General features: G+C 49.4%; 1 protein-coding gene across 1 annotated transcript in view; it reads left to right on the top strand.

Moving 5' to 3' along the window:
• LOC147096724 (kinesin light chain 1-like) overlaps positions 1 to 20834 on the top strand; it is an 82493-nt gene that overhangs the window by 24536 nt on the left and 37123 nt on the right. The window contains 6 exon segments of the mRNA XM_085973328.1: positions 8151 to 8403; positions 11288 to 11515; positions 12365 to 12437; positions 15143 to 15368; positions 18766 to 18853; positions 19601 to 19702. Coding sequence (XP_085829454.1) covers positions 8164 to 8403; positions 11288 to 11515; positions 12365 to 12437; positions 15143 to 15368; positions 18766 to 18853; positions 19601 to 19702 — 957 coding nt within the window. The 5' untranslated portion in view covers positions 8151 to 8163.

The following is a 20834-nucleotide window of genomic DNA, read 5'->3' as shown; positions in this document are numbered from 1 at the left end:
TCAGATAAGGCGACCAAAACTGCACACAATACTCAAGGTGTGGTCTCACCAAGGCCCTGTACAACTGCAGCAAGACATCCTTGCTCCTGTACTCGAACCCTCTCGCTATGAAGGCCAACATACCATTTGCCTTCTTAACCGCCTGCTGCACCTGCATGCTTACCTTCAGCGACTAGTGCACAAGTACACCCAGGTCTCGTTGCACTTCCCCTTTTTCCAATCTATTGCCGTTCAGATAATAACCTCGCATTTATCCACATTATACTGCATCTGCCATGCATCTATCTGCCCAATCACCCAACCTGTCAATCATACTGGAGTTTCTCTGCATCCTCCTCACAGCGCACACAAAACATATAAGATTCTGAAGGTAGATGCTGATAGGTTGTTTCCCCTGGCTGGAGAGTCTAGAGGCTAGAAATTCGGCTCCTTTGCGCCTGTCGTTGGCGCCTCCGGGGGGCGCTAACGGGGCGCAAAGGGCTTATCACCTGGGGGGGCGGGAGGAGCGCCTCCCAAGAAATTCGGCACGACGTTGTTGAGGCGCTGCCCGATGGGGAACGCCCCCATCGGTAGTGCCCCTGGGCCACCGCGCGACCGGCGATGACGTCATTGCCATGCGCCGCGACCCCTTAACGCCCTGCCATAGCCCCTTATGGCCCCGCAGCAGAAATTCAGCTGTGCCCCGCGAGGCTGCCGCGGGCAGTGTCAGCGCCAGCCTCACGGGTTGCGAACCGGGCCAACCTCCGCTCGGGGCAGCATTTAAAGGGGAGGTGCACCGTGATCCGCGCCACCGTTTTCCTTTTTGTCTGACCTCCAGGTCGGCCCTCCTATAGTCTATGGCGTGGTCCTGGCCGCCATCGCGCAGCCGCAGCACCACGTCTCGGTGCCGGGCTGCGGCACCACGCCACCCTGGTGGCCATCGGAGGCCCTGCAGAGTGTGCAGCGGCCCTCCCCTTTAACTGATGGGGAGGGGCGTTGAAACGCGGCAGCGCTCCACGGAGCCTCTGCCGATCGCGCCCTGACATCGCCTCGGTTACCGCCCCACCAGCAAGTGGAGCGCCCGAGATTGCGCTCCACTTCCTGGGCGGGGCGTTAAGCCGAATTTAGCGGCCTGGGTGGCACTTCCACGCCGGGCACTAAATGTCCGGCCTTAGCTCGGATACCGCCCTCAAACTGGACGTCAACGAATTTCGCGCCCTCTGAGGCACAGTCTCAGGATAAGGGGTCGGCCATTTAGGACTGAGATGAGGAGAAATTTCTTCACTCGGAGGGTTGTGAATCTTTGAAATTCTCTATGCCAGAGGGCTGTGGTTGCTGAATCGTTGAGTATATTCAAGACTGAGATAGATAGATGTCTGAGCACTAAGGGAATCAAGGGATATGGAGATCAGGCGGGAAAGTGAAGTTGAGGTCGAAGATCAGCCATGATCTTATTGAATTGGGAGCAGGCTCGAGGGGCCGTGTGGCCGACTCCTGCTCCTAATTCTTAGGTTCTGATCTGGATTTCCACATTTGTGCAGTCCGTTGTTTATGTAGCTGCGGAGATCCGCTCATCTCCTTGGTCACAGTAGTGCGTGATGTGACGGCGGGGAGGGTAAACATGAAGGCAAACTGGCAGAACAGTTTAACACAGATACCTGATTCATTCTGATTGTTGAAATATTCACTTCCTTGTCTTTGTGAAAAGATTACAATTCCTGTGCAAAGGCTGGCAAACCTTGTATTCTCTTCTGCAAGATCCTGCCTGATTGCATTTGACACTTCCATTCTAATCTTGGTCCCCTGGTGAAGGCTGTTGCCTGCAGGGTAGGTTTTAAGTACACTATGGTTCCAGAGTGCATGAAACAGCTTTCGTTTCTCTGTAGTCTTTGACAGCCGGATGGGACGTGGGAAGGATTTTGTGGCTCGAGAGTTTCGCAAGGTCGAAGCCGAGAGATCCAGTTTCAGTGGAGAATTGCGGCCAAACCCAATCCTACACTCGCCCAACGTCCACAAACCTGCTCTTCCAGCAAGGACCACTGGATAATGATCAGTCATAGAAACATAGAAGATAGGAGCAGGAGTAGGCCATTCGGCACCTCGAGCCTGCTCCGCCATTTAATGAGATCATGGCTGATCATCCAAATTCAGTACCCTGTCCCTCCTTTCTCCCATCAAGGGATATGTGGAGAAGGCAGGGACAGGGTACTGAATTTGGATGATCAGCCATGATCGCATTGAATGGCGGAGCAGGCTCGAGGGGCCGAATGGCCTACTCCTGCTCCTATCTTCTATGTCTCCCCATATCCCTTGATCCTTTTAGCCTTAAGAAATATATCTAACTCCTTCTTGAATATATTTAATGAATTGGCCTCAACTGCCTTGTGTGGTAGAGAATTCCACAGGTTCACCACTCTCTGGGTGAAGAAATTCCTCCTCATCTCAATTCTAAATGGCTTACCCCTTATCCTTCGACTGTGACCCCTGGTTCTGGACTCCCCGCCATCGGGAACATCCTTCCTGCATCTAGTCTGTCTAGTCCTGTTAGAATTTTCGAAGTTTCAATGAGATCCCCTCTCATTCTTCTGAACTCCAGCAAGTATAAGCCTAATCGACCCAATCTCTCCTCATACGTCATTCCTGCCATCCCAGGTATCAGTCTGATAAATCTTTGCTGCACTCCCTCCATGGCAAGTCACCCATTGAATGATGGTACCCAGCTTGTTGGGAAAGGATGCCGTCGGGTCTGAGTGCCTGATCTTGCCTGTCCTTCACCCAACTCCTTAATGATACAAGTTTACAACAACTTGCATTTGTGTAGCACCTTTAATGTAGTAAAACATCCCAAGGTGCTTCACAGAAGCGTTCTAAAACAAAATTTGACACCGAGCCTCATGAGATACTGGGACAGGTGACCAAAAGCTTGGTCAAAGAGGTAGGTTTTAAGGAGCGTCTTAAAGAAGAGAGAGGTCGAGAGGCAGAGAAAGTTTTGGGAGGGAATTCCAGAGCTTAGGGCCTTGGCAGCTGAAGGCACGCCAAGAGGCCACTTACCCATTATTTTTGTGACAGCGCTTTGCTGGAGCAATCCAGATCTCATCTCACTGCCCTGCTCTCTCCTCACAGTCCGATATTCTCTCTGCTTCAAATGCTTATTCAACTTTCCCTTTAAAGGTGCATTGGCCTCGTTCTCGTCCAGTCCCCTGTGGCAAAGCACTTCAAACTTCAACAGCCTTCTGTGTGAAGCCGATCTGCCTCACCAACCCTTCTCACTGAGGAAGTGCATTTACCAATTGTAATACCCCTGCCCTGGCCGCAATCAGCCAATAGCACAGACCAAAGATTGAAGCTTATTGATCAGGATGCCTCCAACAGTTTCTATCCTCTAAATCGTCCGACGAACGTATTATGAATGCATCAGGATTGCTAAAACGCATAGCTAAAGCAGCCAGCTAGTTAATCTTTCTAACAGCGATTTAAAAAAAAAAAAAAAAAAAATAGATTTCTGTTGGAAATTTCTTTGGGAGGTGAGATGTGTTGCTGAGGTATTTTCTATTTCAGGCACCCAGTGCCAAGATTAAGCCCTCAGAGATACTGTAACATGGTTAGATGCTAAGTAAAGCTCCATTCAAAGCCTCCCGAGAGTACCTCCTATTGTACCAGTGTGGGATTTTTTCACTTAAGGTCAGAAACGGGGATGTTTGCTGATGACTGCACAGTGTTCAGTGCCAGTCGCAACTCCTCAGATAATGAAGCAGTCCATGCCCGCATGCAGCAAGACCTGGACGACATTCAGGCTTGGGCTGATAAGTGGCAGGTAACATTCGTGCCATACAAGTGCCAGGCAATGACTATCTCCAACAAGCGAGAGTCTAACCATCTCCCTTGACATCCAACAGCATTACCATCACCGAATCCCCCACCAACATCCTGGGGGTCACCATTGACCAGAAACTTAACTGGACCAGCCACATAAATACTGTGGCAACAAGAGCTGGTCAGAGGCTGGGTATTCTGCGGTGAGTGTCTCACCTCCTGACTCCCCAAAGCCTTTCTACCATCTACAAGGCTCAAGTCAGGAGTGTGCTGGAATACTCTCCACTTGCCTGGATGAGTGCAGCTCCAACAACACTCAAGAAGCTCGACACCATCCAGGACAAAGCAGCCCGCTTGATTGGCACCCCATCCACCACCTTAAACATTCACTCCCTCCACCACCAGCGTACCGTGGCTGCAGTGTGTACCATCTACAAGATGCACTGCAGCAATTCGCCAAGGCTTCTTTGGCAGCACCTCCCAAACCCGCGACCTCTTCCACCTAGAAGGACAAGGGCAGCAGGCGCATGGGAACACCACCACCTCCAAGTTCCCCTCCAAGTCACACACCATCCTGACTTGGAAATATATTGGCCGTTCCTTCATCGTCGCTGGGTCAAAATCCTGGAACGCCTTCCCCAACAGCACTGTGGGAGCACCTTCACCACACGGACTGCAGCGGTTCAAGAAGGCGGCTCACCACCACCTTCTCAAGGGCAATTAGGGATGGGCAATAAATGCTGACCTTGCCAGCGACGCCCACATCCCGGATCGAATTTTAAGAAAAAGCAGTGACTGCCAAATTAGGGGCCACCTTGTGAGACCATCCTATTGCAGGCGGGGCTGGATTTGAGCCAGGTCACGGGTAAAGGCCAATGTATAGCCGACTAAGCCATCCAGTTCCCAATTACATCTCATTATAATGATTAAATCGGTAACTTTGTGTGTGTTTGTGATATCTTGCATCTATTGTGTGTGTCTTACAGTCTAGGTGTCACACTTGTTACAGATGCAAACGACTCTTTTTTTTAAAAAGCAGGAAAGCCAGTTACTGGCCTGGAGTCTGAAATGTACAAGCCGTTACAACTGACTTCAGTTTACAACCGGCTACAATGAGCTCAGTTTGCCTGTTCAGAGCATCCGAACAATGGCGGAGCGGTAAAGACCCTCTGGTCCATCCAGCCTGTCCCCCACAATTACGACGCCTTGCGCATCGCAATATATACACGCCCCACCCCACCCCAAACCATGTGATCTCCTGGGAGAGGCAAAAAACCCATTCGCTTTGGGGGGGGAAAATCTGGGAAATTCCTCTCCAACCAGTCAGCGAGTCCGCATCCACCGCACGAGGCGGCAGCCTGTTCTAGAGGTCCACTATTCTCTGGGGAAAGAACCACCTCCTGACATCGAACCAAGACCTGGCCGCGTACAACTTAAATTAGTGACCCCTGGTCCTCCCCAACCTGTTTAATTGGAACAAGCTGTCAACTGGAACACAATCTATTCCCTTCATCGTCTTCTAGACCTCGATCAAAGCGATCGGCCCCGTTAGCAGTTGAACATCAGAACTGGCCAATATTTATCCCTCAACCAACATAACAAAAACAGATGATCTGGTCATTATCACATTGCTGTTTGTGGGAGCTTGCTGTGCGCAGATTGGCTGCCGCGTTTCCCACATTACAACAGCAACTGCACTCCAAAAGTACTTCATTGGCTGTAAAGCGCTTTGAGACGTCCGGTGGTTGTGAAAGGCGCTATAGAAATGCAAGTCTTTTTCTTTTCTGTGCTTGCCGTGGGAGATCAGCCATGGCAGTAAATTGACTATTTTAGTGAGCTGAACATTTTTTTTAAAATTCTGATAATTGGGGAACATTTTATTATTGAAACCTGGCTGTTTGTGTTTCAATATTATGTTTGGGTCAGAATTTTATATAGTTGGGGGGGGTAGGGTGGTGTGGTGGGGGGGGATGGAAATGAGCATGTCAGGGGTTGTTCCAGTCGGTACGCTGTGTAATTGCAGAAACAACCTTGCAGTACCCTTCTGTAGCTCACGTGACCGTATAATCCATCAGTAATTACAGCACGTTAGAGAGAGCTGCAGATGTCCTCTGTGAGGCATGGTCTCACTAACAACCAAAAAGGATATCAAAGCTAATGAGGCAGGGTGGGGAACTTAAGCTATTTCTACGCATTCTTTGATTTAATCGTGAATGCTTTTCCCATCTTCTGCCCCCACCCTGTGGGAGAAGAATTTCTTCAATCACTATCTGCAGTAACGTAAACGCATTCAAAAGGAGTGTGTTTACGATATCACTACATAGATCAAGCTGAGTAATTCTGTCCTGCCCTCCCATCTGCTCCTCTCCGCCTTATTTACTCTTTCTCTACTACTGCAAAGCCCTACTCTCCTCTTTCCCCCCCGAGGAATTCTACCTCTTCAGCTTCGAGCAGGACAGCTCAGTTTCCCAGTGGGGAGAAAAACAGAAAATGCTGTGGAGCTACTCAGCAGGTCAGGCAGCATCTATGGCGAGAGAAACCGAGTTAACGTTTCAGATCGATGACCTTTCGTCAGGACTGGAAAAATTTAGAGATGCAACAGATTTTAAGGGAGTACAGAGGCAGGGGGGGTGGCGGGGGGGAAACAAAAGGGAAGCTCTGTGATAGGATGGAAGGCAGGAGTGATGAAATAATTAAGATTGGTTCCTGGGATGAGAGGGCTGTCCTATGACGAGAGATTGTGTAGAATGGGCCTATACTCTCTGGAGTTTAGAAGAATGAGAGGTGATCTCATTGAAACATATAAGATTCTGAGGGGGATTGACAGGGTAGATGCTGAGAGGTTGTTTCCCCTGGCTGGAGAGTCTAGAACCAGGGGGGCACAGTCTCAGGATAAGGGGTCGGCCATTTAAGGCTGAGATGGGGCAGAACTTCTTCACTCAGAGGGTTGTGAATCTTTGGAATTCTCTAGCCCAGGGGGCTGTGGATGCTCAGTCATTGAGCCTATTCAGGGCTGAGATCGATAGATTTTTGGATTTATGGGGAATAGAGGGATATGGAGATCGGGCGGGAAAGTGGAGTTGAGGTCGATGATCAGCCATGATCTGATTGAATGGCGGAGCAGGCTCGAGGGGCCGTACGGCCGACTCCTGCTCCCAATTCTTATGTTGCTCTTATGTTCTTAATGAGAAAAGGGATGATGATGCAAGGCAAAAGGATATGGTATTGGTTTCCCAGTGCCCTACCTGGAAAATTCTGAGGTAAACCAGACACCAAAAAGCATTTTTTTTCTATTTTCCCTACTTGTATGTCTCATGATATGATGGAGGACTAAATTTGGAGTTTAAAACATTTTTTTGGACGATTCTGTTTTTTAATTTGTTCTCCGGATGTGGGTGATGTTGGTAAGGCCGGCATTTATTGCCCCTCCCTAGTTATCCTGAGCGGTTTTAGTAGACGATGGAGGCACTGTCCAAGGCGGAGCGGAGAGTCCCCCGATATTCTGGGCAACATTGCTCCCTCCCAACACCCCAAAAACGGATTAGCTGGTCATTCATGTAATTGCAGCTCGTGGGAGCTTGCTATGCGCAAAATGGCTGCCACCAACCTTCCCGCTAAGCCACGCGGCCGCACACCAGCCGGTCTGGAAGTCCCGCGCAGGCCGGTCACCAGCTTTTACATAGAAGAAATCGCACATGCGCGGAAATTTGAATGGGCCGCGCAGCCAACTAAAGGGACCGCGCGCACACAAAATTAGAGGGATCATTGGTTGCCTCTAGTCCGTGACTGCACAACAGGTTAATTCATTGTGTATGAAACACTTCAAAACTTTTCCGAGATGTGATCTGATGCTATTTGAATTGAAAAATCTTTCAGATAAATTGGGGAGGGATTCCAGTTTCTGTATGACCCTGGGTCCCAAGTCTCCCTTTGAATTTTCTGCCCTCCTTTCTTGAAGGAGCTGACTGTTCCATGGGCATTACATCTACCTAGGATCTTGCCCAGACGGGCACTACCAAGTATGGATTTAAATGCCAAATTTCAGCAGATTATTTGGCTGCAGGAGATATCCCATTTCAGGAGCAGTTCTTTTTTCCCCCCCTTCCTAGTCAGGGGTTCGAAGGCCAATTTTAGCTCCTCGTCCCCTGCCCCAGCTATGATCAGCTAACTCAGAGCAGACTGGAGAATATATCTGGGACCTTCTGGCCTGTATGGCCCAACAATACAGCGGACAGTATTTTTATTCACCGGGCTTTGGGAAAAGCTTACGGCGTTTTCTTTTCGGTCATAGGGAGTTCTGCGTCGATGCCAATGAATATTTAAATCCCACTAATGGGCTGTTTACCTCCTGCGCACAGGAGCCAGAGCGTCATGTCCACGATGGTGCAACTGAATGAGGAGAAGCTGAGTGCGGACGAGATCATCACCGGCACCAAGCAGGTCATCCAGGGGCTGGAGGCACTGAAAAACGAAAACAACACCATCCTGCAGAACCTGCACGAGACGCTGAACGGCCTGAAAGAAGATGAAGAAGCTCACCTGGTTGAAGAGAAGACCTGCCTGATCCAGAGATCGCTGGAGATGATTGAGCTGGGATTAAGTGAAGCACAGGTAGGACTAAATGCTCATTTTACAAGGGCGGGGGGCACTAGAATTTTCAAAAATGTAGGAATGCTAAGCACTCCTTTGTTAGAAGCAACGCTTCAGTTTAGAAGAATGAGAGGTGATCTCATTGAAATATATAAGATTCTGAAGGGGATTGACAGGGTAGATGCTGAGAGGTTGTTTCCCCCTGGCTGGAGTGTCTAGAACCAGGGGGCACAGTCTCAGGATAAGGGGTTGGCCATTTAAGAATGAGATGAGGAGGAATTTCTTCACTCAGAGGGCGGTGAATCTTTGGAATTCTCTGCCCCAGAGGGCTGTGGAGGCTCAGTCGTTGAGTATATTCAAGGCTGAGATCGATAGATTTTTGGACCCTCGGGGAATCAAGGGATATGGGGATCGGACAGGAAAGTGATGTTCTTAAAATGATGGGCTATGTTTTCCAATTGACACTGTTCCTGTACGTACACTTAGCACACTCTTGAGTTCCTTACTACAGTTATACAGGGCCTTGGTGAGACCATACCTGGAGTACTGTGTACAGTTTTGGTCTCCTTATCTAAGAAAGGATATACTTGCCATAGAGGGAGTGCAGCGAAGGTTCACCAGACTGATTCCTGGGATGGCAGGACTGTCGTATGAGGAGAGATTGGGTCGACTAGGCTTGTATTCACTAGAGTTTAGAAGAATGAGAGGGGATCTCATTGAAACGTATAAAATTCTGACCGGGCTAGACAAACTGGATGCAGGGAGGATGTTTCCCCTGGCTGGGGGGGGTCTAGAACGAGGGGTCACAGTCTCAGGATACGGGGTAGGACATTTAGGACTGAGATGAGGAGAAATTTCTTCACTCAGAGGGTGGTGAACCTGTGGAATTCTCTACCACAGAAGGCTGTGGAGGCCAAGTCACTGAATATATTTCAGAAGGAGATAGATAGATTTCTAGACACAAGGCATCAAGGGGTATGGGGAGAGAGCGGGAATATGGTATTGAGATAGAGGATCAGCCATGATCATATTGAATGGCGGAGCAGGCTCGAAGGGCCAAATGGCCGACTCCTGCTCCTATGTTTCTATGTTTCCTCTGTTTTAACACAGCCATCCCTATACTCTCGCTGGATACTCCTTAGTTTTCTTAGCTCATGTGCACCCTCGCTCCTCATGACCTTCCTGATCCGGAAGCATACAGCACTTCTATACCAACATGCACAATTATGCCAACGGAATCCTCCCACGAGTGAATGATCCACCATGGTGCTCATAAAGGAGACGAAAGTGGAGAAGGTGGGTGTGGACATGATTTTCACTGGCGCCAAGCTTGCCATCCAGGGGCAGGAGGCACCGTAAAGGGAAAATAACACCACCCTGCGGAGAAAATACCAATCCGTCTGGGCACATTCCTGGATTCCCCCCCCCCCCCCCCCAATGATCAGCTCCACAGCAGAGGGAGGGACAGGCCCATAGAGAGAAGACGGAGTTACCTCACTATCCACTCTAGGTGCAATGCAGGAAACTCTTTTTTGTATCCGGCACTGACGGGACCGGCGTGTTGCCGGTTGATCAAAAATTCCGGATGACGGAGAGAGTTATCTACCGAGGCTATTTTTAACAAAGGAAAATTTAAAAAATCAAGAAATGTGCAGTATACAGTAATTGGGTACTCACCTACAGAATGTTGTGTTAAATGGATGGTGGAAGATGCTTGATTAAGTACAGTACTGCCAGTTGAGGGTAGTGCAATGCAATGACTACCGGCAGCGTGGGAGACACACAGTACCCCTGTAAAATGGTGGATCGGAAGAGACTCCTGGCAGCGCGGGAGAGTCAGACTCCTGTTACAGGGGTATTGAGGTGTTCGGACTTCTGACAGCACCAAGAAGCCGAGTAGTGGCAGTTTGGAGAACTACCCCCACTGACTAACTCGGCCACCGCGGGAGACTCGGACTCGGCAACATTGCCTGTTATTGAGGTGTTGTTTTCGGAGTGAGAATTTTGCCGGTTAATAGAGAATTCCGGCTAGTTCTAGAGCTTAAATTCCAAGAGTTTCCTGTATTTCTAGAGCTTAAACGCCCCCCCCCCCCCCCCCCCCCCCCCCGGGGGAGACAAAAACAAAACCCGTGGCCAATTTCAGGAAAGGTTCTGAGAAAGAAATCCATGACCCGTGAAGTGATCAGACTCCTGGAGATGGTGTTTGGCCGAAATCTGTCACCAAGTGAACTTTGCTAACCAACACACAGCCCTTGATTGGCGGGACTCCCTAACTCAATAACTTCACATCCTTTCTTGAAGGACTGTAGCGTTTCTGGCAGATGTCTGTAAAAGAAAACTTCACAGCACCTTCCCCCAAATGAATCATGGGGTGATGTAGTTTTGCCATCAAGAGTGACCAAAAGGACAAGAGCGCAGGTTCCCTCAAGGATCTTAACTCCAACTTTAAAAAAACAAAAACAATGGTTTGTAGCAGTATGGTTTGCAGGAAGGCAAAAGTGAGACTTTTCCCCCCTACGATCGTGGATTTTAAAATATTCAGCTCCTGAAGCATTTAACAAGGATGTGTCTTCTCATTGCAACACTGCGGTACCAGTTGCCGGATTGCGAGAGTACCTCTGAGCCATAGAGACAGCAGTGCTCCCTCTTGCAATACAAAACTGCAGCGATTCAATTTACTCCACAGGTCCAACAGCCTTCGCATCGCTGCTTTTGTAGATCCCGACTCTTGGAACTAGCAGACCCAAAATCTACATCGTATGGAATTTTGACTATAAAATATTTGCCATTAAATACTCTTTTGCAGGAAATAGAGAGAAGTAATTGAAGTAAGAGGGATTGGAAGCATTTGGATTACTTCCTCCGTGTATTTATTTTTTAAAAATTCTTAACGTGTATATTCCAGGTGGTGACCGCTCTGTCTAACCATCTCGGGACGGTGGAGGCAGAGAAGCAGAAGCTCCGAGCGCAGGTGCGACGGCTGTGCCAGGAGAACCAATGGCTGCGGGATGAGTTGGCCGGCACCCAGCAGAGGCTGCAGAAGAGCGAGCAGATGGTGGCCCAGCTGGAGGAGGAGAAGAAACACCTTGAATTCATGAACCAAATCAAGAAGTACGATGACGACGAGGCAGCGGTATGTCAAAGAATGGTGTCCCGATTGAATACTCGGAGGGGCGAAATTTGCAGGGGCTGTGGGCGAAAGGGCACGGGAGTGGGGACTAATTGGACGGCTTTTAAAGAGTTGGCATAGGTATGATGGGCCGAATGGCCTCCTTCTGTGCTGTATCGTTCCATGATTCTATTAAAAAAAATTTTTTAATCCAATTTCTTCCCTTTTTCCTGCCTCTAAAAGGTGCTGATTACCTTAGAACTCTGGTTCCACAGGGGCCAGCATCCCTCTGGTACGTTGCCCAAGTCACCATTCTGCATGTGTTAACTTAGTGAGAGTCCACAGCTAATCTTGCTGTCCGCACAAATGCCTTTTCTAACAGGGATCACTTTCACTTTCGTGGCCACAAGATGTCCCAGAGAGCTTTTACAGTCAATGAAGTACTTTCTGAAGTGTTTTTTCTTTATTTGTTTGCGGGTTGTGGGCGTCGCTGGCAAGTCCAGCATTTATTGCCCATCCCTAGTTGCCCCTTGAGAAGGTGGTGGTGAGCCACCTTCTTGAGTCGCTGCAGTCCCGTGTGGTGAAGGTGCTCCCACAGTGCTGTTAGGGAGGGAGTTCCAGGATTTTGCCCCAGCGACGATGAAGGAACGGCTGATCTGTGTCCAAGTCGGGATGGTGTGTGACTTGGAGGGGAACTTGGAGGTGGTGGTGGTGTATTTATGCGCCTGCTTCCCTTGTCCTTCTAGGTGGTAGAGGCTGTGGGTTTGGCAGGTGCTGCCGAAGAAGCCTTGGCGAGTTGCTGCAGCGCACTGTGTAATGTATTTCTGACTCTCCCGTGACTTTTCTTCCCGATTCTCTGCTCCACTTTTACAGGAAGATAAAGACAGTGCGTTATCAAAGGCGCCACTGGATGACCTGTTTCCCAACGAGGATGAACAGACTCCGTGTACGTATTTTGCACAAGTTACGAGAACTAACATTTGAATTTGAATTTTTTTAAAAATTCAGTTTCTCCTCAAATCATATACAATTTTCTCGAGGGGTGGTGGAGGGGGCGGGCAGGGTTACTGCTACTGATAGCATCGGGTTCAGAAAAACTGAAGTAAGCAGGCAATTCAGCTAGAATTTCTTCAGCCAGAGGTATCATGAGCATGTAACGCAAACTATCCGTGCAGGTAGATGAGCAGGAAGCTTTTTGGAAGAAAATAGAGAAAGACTTGCATTTCTCCAGCGCCTTTCACAACCTCAGGACGTCCCAAAGCGCTTTACAGCCAGTGAAGTACTTTTTGAAGTGTAGTCACTGTTATAATGTGGGAAACGCAGCAGCCGATTTGCGCACAGCAAACCTCACAAACAGCAAGGTGATAATGACCAGGTCATCTGTTTGTGATGTTGAGGGATAAATATTGGCCCCAGGACATATCTCCCCTGCTCTTCTTTGAAATGGGGCTATCGGATCTTTTACCTCCAGCCGAGAGGGCAGACGAGACCTTGGTTTAATGTCTCATCCGAAAGATGGCACCTCAGACAGTGCAGCGCTCCCTCGGTACCGCACTGGAGTGTCAGCCTAGATTTTTGTGCTCAAGTCTCTGGAGTGGGACTTGAACCCACAAACCTTCTGACTCGGAGGCAAGAGCGCTGCCCACTGAGCCACAGCTGACGCTCACCCAAGGTCTTCTAGGGAAAGTAGACAAGTTCCTGCACCTGAAAGGATTCCTAGTTATTTCATTTTTATAAATGATAACATATCTCGCAGGAAAAGGTGGGGATAATTGAATGGGTGGAGACGGACTGAAATATGTTGCTAATTATTATTTTGTACTATGTTAAGTATTCGGTTGGCTTTGACTACGTGGAGGTCTGTGGGGAACTAGATGGTTGACTCATTTCTGCTTTTTTTTATATAAAGTAATTTGTATTTTTTTCCTATCCTCCCTGAACAGTCTCCGCTGATCAGTAGTTTTTTTTAAATTAGTTGTCAGGAAGTGGGTGATGTTGGCAAGGCTGCCCATCCTTAGATGCCCTGACAGGGTGGCGGTAGGCTACCTTCTACAGCGATCGTTTGTACAGCCAAGTGGCTTGCTAGGCCCCTTCAGAGGGCATTAAGAGCCACCCACGTAGTGTGGGCCTGGACTCGCGTATGGGCCAGATCGGTTAAGGGGCAGGTTCCCTTCCCCGAAGGACACGGTCTCAGGATAAGGGGTCGGCCATTTAGGACTGAAATGAGGAGAAATTTCTTCACCCAGAGGGTGGTGAATCTTTGGAATTCTCTACCCCAGAGGGCTGTGGAGGCTCAGTCGTTGAGTATATTCAAGCCAGAGATCGATAGATTTTTGGGCATGAAGGGAAATGGGGATCGGACGGGAAGGTGGAGTTGAGGTGAAAGATCAGCCATGATCTCATTGAATGGCGGAGCAGGCTCGAGGGGCCATATGGCCGACTCCTGCTCCTATGTCTTGCGTTCTTGTGAAAGGACGTCCGTGAACCAGTTGTGTTTTTACAATAATCCGACAGCTTCCGCGGCCTTTGATTCTAGTGCCCGCCTACAACTTACCACAATGATTGAATTCAATTTCTCAAATTGCCACGTTGGGGGTTGACCTAGCACAACATCTGAATTGCTAGCCCAGTACCATAACCACTGCACCACCTTACCTGTGTGTCGGACCTTGATGCGCAAGTTCCCCTGGATGGCTCAATAAATAAAGCCGTGGCGTGCTCCTGAGCTACACGGGGCCCAGAAAGGGTGGCCAGTGTTGATCCCCAGTCTGTGCTGACTTAATTACTCTTGATGGGGCAGCTGCTGGGGTTGCTGCAGTTTACGCCAGTGCAATACAGGTTACGGCAGGGGAAAAATCAGATCAGGTTCCTGCTCCTCGTCGCTATTCAGTGACCCGTACTTGATTTGGATTTGGGCTGAGGACATCGGTTTTTGACGGCGATGCCTCTGAGAAGAAAGTAAGAAAGATCTTGCATTTCTATAGCGTCACTCACGCCCACCGGACATCCCCAAAGCACTTCACAGCCAATTAAGTACTTTTGAAGTGTAGTCACTGTTGTAATGTAGGAAACGCAGCAGCCAATTTACGCACCGCAAGCTCCCACAAACAACAATGTGATAATGACCCAGATCATCTGTTTTTGTTATGTTGGTTGAGGGATAAATATTGGCCCCAGGACACCGGGGAGAGCTCTCCTGCTCTTCTTCGAAATAGTGGCCGTGGGATCTTTTACATCCACCTGAGAGAGCAGACGGGGCCTCGGTTTAACGTCTCATCCGAAAGACGGCACCTCCAACAGTGCAGCACTCCCTCAGCACTGGCACTGGGAGTGTCGGCCTAGATTTTTGTGCTCAAGTCTCTGGAGTGGGGACTTGAACCCACAACCTTCTGACTCCGAGGCGAGGGTGCTGCCCACTGAGCCACGGCTGACACTCTGTGATCGAATAACCTGCCAGTGCTTGCTGCCTAAGCTAACGTAAGTGAGGCCTCCTTAGCAGAGGTAAAGGAGGGCAACTGGTGTCCCGTGAAACACGGCACAAGTCAGCGTAGAAAGGGAAGAAAATTGGGAGTGGCAAGCAGAGTTTATTGAGCAGCAGAGGGGACACTGAGCACCAAAGTGATTGATTTGCGTTCTTGTTCTGTGTTGCAGTGAATCAGCCACATAGCAGCGCAGCAGCGGCAGCCCAGCAGGGCGGGTACGAGATCCCAGCACGCCTGCGAACGCTCCACAATCTGGTCATACAGTACGCTTCACAAGGCCGCTACGAAGTGGCCGTCCCACTCTGTAAACAAGCACTGGAGGACCTGGAGAAAACGTCTGGCCACAACCACCCTGATGTGGCCACCATGCTAAATATTCTCGCCTTGGTGTACAGGTACGGTCCCTTTATTACTACAGAGCCATGGCCCCTCACTAAACTTGCTTCATATACCGACATCAAAAGGCACTAGGAATGAAATCGCACTTGGGCTAATACACCTTATTGTACCAGTTTGCTTCTCTTGTGATACTCTTAGTTCATCGCTTCAAATTGCTCCCATTGTTATGACCACGGGTGACGGCCTACTACATCTAGAGTGTGCGGGCTTCCATGGGTCTGCATGGTTATCAGATCTCTGATTCTTTTCTGTATTTGTTGACTTACTAGCGCATTACGTCTCTTGTAGTATACTCATTTTTTAAGAACTATTTCCGCAACCAACCTTTTCTGTTAACAGCGCGCCTAAGTACTGATAGCAGAGGTGCGCTGTTTAAAAAGAAATACTTTTATTAGAAGAGTTCTGTGTCATTGTTGGCAGGGGGTCCCGGGGAGTGCGTCAGTATTTGAAGGGCGGTTCCCAGGAGTGCGTCAGTATTTGCAGGAGGTCACTGGGAGTGCGTCGGTATTTGCAGGTCGTCACCGGGAGTGTGTCAGTATTTGCCAGGGTTCCCCGGGAGTGCGTCGGTATTTGCCGGGGTTCCCCGGGAGTGTGTCGGTATTTGCAGAGGTTCCCGTCAGTATTTGCAGGAGGTCACCGGGAGTGCGTCAGTATTTGCAGAGATCAAGTTGATCACTCTTTGTGTGAAGATCTTCCTAAATTTACCTTTTGCTCGTGCTCTTTGTCCTACTTTCCTAGTTTAACCTGCAGTGCCCTGCATTTCCCTATACTGCTTGTTATCTTGAGTATGTTCTGTACCTACACGGGCTCCCTTTCCAATTGCGGGGATTAAATCTGGCTGAATGGCTCCGTTCCATACAAGGCAAATACCAGATGAGCCATCAAGAGTGGGGACTCTGGTTTCTCTCTCAAAGCGAAAGCTGGTACAGGAGCTGGTAACAAACAAACTAAAAGAGACGCTCCCCAGACACTGCCTGACCTGCTGAGTGTTACCGGCATTTTCTGTTTTTATTTCGGATCTCCAGCACCCGCAGTATTTTGCTTTTGTTAAAGAAGTAGAGGGGGGTAAATGCATAATTAGTTTGCCAAGGCCTTTTGTGATCACATTCGGATTATGCCTTGATCGGGAGGTTGAGCTGAAAATAGTAATTGGCAGATCTTAGACCCGCAACCGGTGTGATCCTTCAGTCAGGGAACTTGTGTCTAAACAGGACTGCAAAAAGCTGAACACAAACCAGTCTTATTTTTTAATTTCCATCAAACTGCTGCAATACGGTCATCTCCAGGTGAACTTTGGCAACCTATCAACTATATTTAGTTCTCTAAGGAGATGATGACCGCCTCCAAGGAATTAGCCCTGTTGAGGGGTTTACGGAAGGTCATCGAGATTTCAGAGGGCTCGCCCGTGTCCGAGAATTGGATTAGTGCTTTTCAATTCACTCGGAGGTACTTTGTGTTAATTCTAATAAATATCGGGGAGAGAACTTTGATTTAAAAATAGTTTTTCCCCTTGCCGTGTATCGTGACCTGTTAGCGAAGCTGCTTTTATATTGCGGTAAGACCCGCACCAGTGGCCTAGGCTGGTGAGCCACAGGCCTCACGAAGGCAGCTGCAACTTGAATGTAAACTTACACGGTATATGGCACAGGATCAGGCCATTCGGCCCAACCAGTCCATGCCGGCGTTTATGCTCCACTCGAGCCTCCTCCCGTCTTTCCTCATCTAACTCTATCAGCATAACCCTCTATTCCCTTCTCCCTCATATGCTTTTCTGGCCTCTCCATAAATGCATCTATAAAATACAGGAAACATAGAAAAATAGGAGCAGGAGTTGGCCATTGGGCCCTTCGAGTCTGCTCCGCCATTCAATATGATCATGATGTGGAGATGCCGGTGTTGGACTGGGGTGGACAAATGTAAGAAATCACACAACACCAGGTTATAGTCCAACAGCTTTATTTGAAATCACAAGCTTTCGGAGCGCTGTTCCTGACGCGTGAGTTACTGGGACAGGTGACCAAAAGGTTATTCAGAGGTGGACATTAAGGAGCGTCTTACAAGAGTTTTAGGGAGGGAATTCCAGAGCTTAAGGCCTAGACAGCCGACGGCACGGCCGCCAATGGTGGAGCAATGAAAATCGGGGATGGGCAAAGGGCTAAAATTGGAGGAACGCAGCGATCTCTCAGGGTTGTGGGGCTGGAGGGGGTTGCAGAGATCGGGAGGGGCTTTGGTTCAGCCAGTTAGCTCATCTCAGCTGGGGCAGTGCCCCCTGCATTAGGGAAGGTAACATTGGCTGAGGTGCCCACACTGTCCAGTGGCCGTTACTGCAAGTGTAGGTGTCGGATGAAGGCAGGATGGGGCTCAGCTGTCATGTCCGCCACACTCCCGATGGCACCGCCATCGAAACCACTTGCTGCCAGTGGTCGTCTCTCTCTTAGGCAGTCCCTCGGAACCGAGGATGACTTGCTTCCACATTAAGAATGAGTTCGCAGGTGACTGATGAGTCCAATGCGGGACCTACAGTCTCTGTCACAGGTGGGGCAGACGGTGGTTGAAGGGGCGGGTGGGTGGGGTGCTTGGGTTGACGTGCGCTCCTTGCGCTGCCTGCGCTTGGCTTCCCACTTGCTCCCGGCGAAGAGACTCGAGGTGTTCGGCGCCTTCCCGGATGCTTCTCCTCCACTTTGTGCGGTCTCGGGCCAGGGATTCCCAGGTGTCGGTGGGGATGTTACACTTTTTCAAGGAGGCTTTGAGGGTGTCTTTGAAGCGTTTCCTCTGCCCACCTGGGGCTTTTGCCGTGTCGCAGCTCCGAGTAATGCGCTTGATTTGGGAGTCTCGTATCGGGCATGCGGACGATGTGACCAGTCCATCGGAGCTGATCGAGCGTGCCAGTGGTGCCCTATCAATGATGGACCTTCCAAAAAGGAGGGGGGAGTATTTGAGAAGCGGGGTCGGGGAGAAAAGCAACACCAAAGGAGGCCAGCGATCAGAACTCCCCATATGACAAGATGCAAATGTTGCAATCTTACAGAGCACTGTAATACTTTGTGGGTTATTAAGAATGCCTCGTGCTGTAAAATAGCCCATTATATTTCAGTGGGACTCCAATCTCTCTCGGTATTGGTAGTGTAAATAATGCTAGGAAGCAAGAATCAGCGACTCTGCAAGTCCCATCAGGGCTCCTTGCTAATTATCTCCGTGCTTTGTTATTTCGTCAGTAACTGGGCACTTGCCTTTCTTGCAGCCATTACGTGCTTGCTGCCTGCTCTTTCTCAGCTGCTCCAAGTGCAGCCAATGGCAGAGAAAGTTAGTCGTTGCTGCATCCTGTAGCTTCAAAAGTGTCTCTCGGAGATCCTCTCTAAAGATTTTTTTTTCCCCCCCTCCTCTGTCTTGCAGAGATCAGAACAAATACAAAGAAGCTGCAAACCTTTTAAACGATGCCCTGACAATCCGGGAGAAAACCCTCGGCCAGGACCATCCAGCGGTCAGTTTCTGGTTTTAATGTACGGTCCTAACCAGGCCGGAGAGTCTGGTGATCAGTCGCTGCTTGGTGCAGTGAAATACCTGGGATAGAAAGGTTGGATTGTCAGCTGACACAACAACAACTTGCATTTATATAGCACCATTAATGTGTTAAGGCACTTCGCAGGAGTGTTATCAAACAAAATTTGACACCGAGCCACGAGATACTAGGACAGGTGACCAAAAGCTTGCTCAGAGGTAGGTTTTAAGGAGCGTCTTAAAGGAGGAGCGAGAGGTGAAGAGGTTTAGGGAGGGAATTCCAGAGCTTAGGGCCCGGGCAGCTGAAGGTCACGGCCACCAATGGTGGAGGGATTGAAATCGGGGAAGTTCGAGTGGCCAGAATTGGAGGAGCGCAGCTATCTCGGAGGGTCGTGGGTCTGGAGGAGATTAGAGAGATCGGGAGGATCCAGTAGTGGGATGCCCCCCAGATTAGGGAGAAGGGGAACCGGGCCAGTGTTCCAGCAGCTGATCGCTGTACTGTGACCTCTGCTGGTGTGTCTGTGATGGCTGGATGCGGACTGATCGGTCTCGCCTGTGACGCCGTCCATGGTCGTGCAGCTTGCCGAAGCGCGCTCTCAAACCTCGGATGTGAATAAGGGCCATCTGAGCAGCGTAGTGGAGGGCATCTCGTCTTCAGGAATCGGATGAGGAAATTACAGAAGGGAGAGAGACCTTGTGCTAACCTGGCCTTTTTATTCTTCCCGCGCAGGTGGCTGCCACTTTGAATAATCTCGCTGTACTTTTTGGCAAGAGAGGAAAATACAAAGAAGCTGAACCGCTGTGCAAGAGAGCTCTGGAAATCCGAGAAAAGGTTAGGAAAGACCAGAACACACTGCAGCGACATTGCAGAAACTGCTCAGTGTGCTAACTTTCCCCCCCCCCCCCCCCCCCCCACACGCACACAAACGGACATTGAGCAATGCCATGGGAGGTCCACTAATGTAAACGCTAGTGGGTGTCCCGTGGCATTGCTCACGGTAAGAGCGGTGAATCCTCTGAGGGGCAGGCTATTATACAGGTACTGCCTAATTAATGTATTATTCTTTTAAGCTGGATCTGTGTCGGTTTAAGGCCACAAAAGTATGATTGTTGCTAAGCAAACACAAGGTCGGGAAACTTTAAGTTTTTAAAGTATCTGGCCTCGGAAAAGGGTACGGTGTAGATTTGCCAGAATAATATCAGGGCTTTAAAGGGTTAAATTATGAGGGCAGTTTGCATAAAACATGTCTTGCGTTCCCTTGTGTTTCATAGGTTGAGGGGGTGTTTAAACCGGTAAAGGGGTAGATACAGAGAAACCATTTCCTCGGGTGGGGGAATCCAGAACCGGGGGGGGGGGGGGGCCGCACAAGAGCTAGGCCATGCAGGAGTGAAATCAGGACCCACTTTTTCCACAAAAGAGTCGTCTAAATCTGGAACAATCTCTGTGGCTGCTGATGCAGTTAAAATTTTAAAAGACTGAGGTCGATAGATTTTTTTGTTGGGTAAGGGTATCGAGGGATATGGAGTTGAGGTAGAGGTCAGCCGTGATCTAATTGAATGGCGGAGCAGGCCCGAGGGGCTGAATGGCCTCCTCCTCCTCCTCCTGACCTACGTTTCCGTTTCAGATCCAGGTCGATGGCAACCAGCATTAAGTGACTCATATTTTTGCCCCTTGTAACAAAGTGTGCTATTTACAGCTCCTCCAGACCCATCGTTTGTTTCTTTACTTGTCCCACTACCCCACCCTCTTTTGTCTTGCACTATTATCCCTTTTGTCATTTAATCTCTCCTGCTTTCCACCCTATCGCAGACCGTCCATTTTGTTCTTTCCTCCCCTCCCCCCTTTCCCAGCCCCTGCACTTGCTTAAAACCTGTTACATCTCTAACTTTTTCCAGTTCTGACGAAAGGCCACAAGAGCTGAAACGTTAATTCTGTTTCTCTCTCTACAGATGCTGCCTGACCT

The sequence above is a fragment of the Somniosus microcephalus genome, chromosome 34 (genome assembly GCF_052327205.1).
Source record: "Somniosus microcephalus isolate GS21.2 chromosome 34, FLI_Smic_1.0, whole genome shotgun sequence".
Lineage (NCBI taxonomy): Eukaryota > Metazoa > Chordata > Chondrichthyes > Squaliformes > Somniosidae > Somniosus > Somniosus microcephalus.
This window is presented reverse-complemented; position numbering and strand designations above follow the sequence as displayed.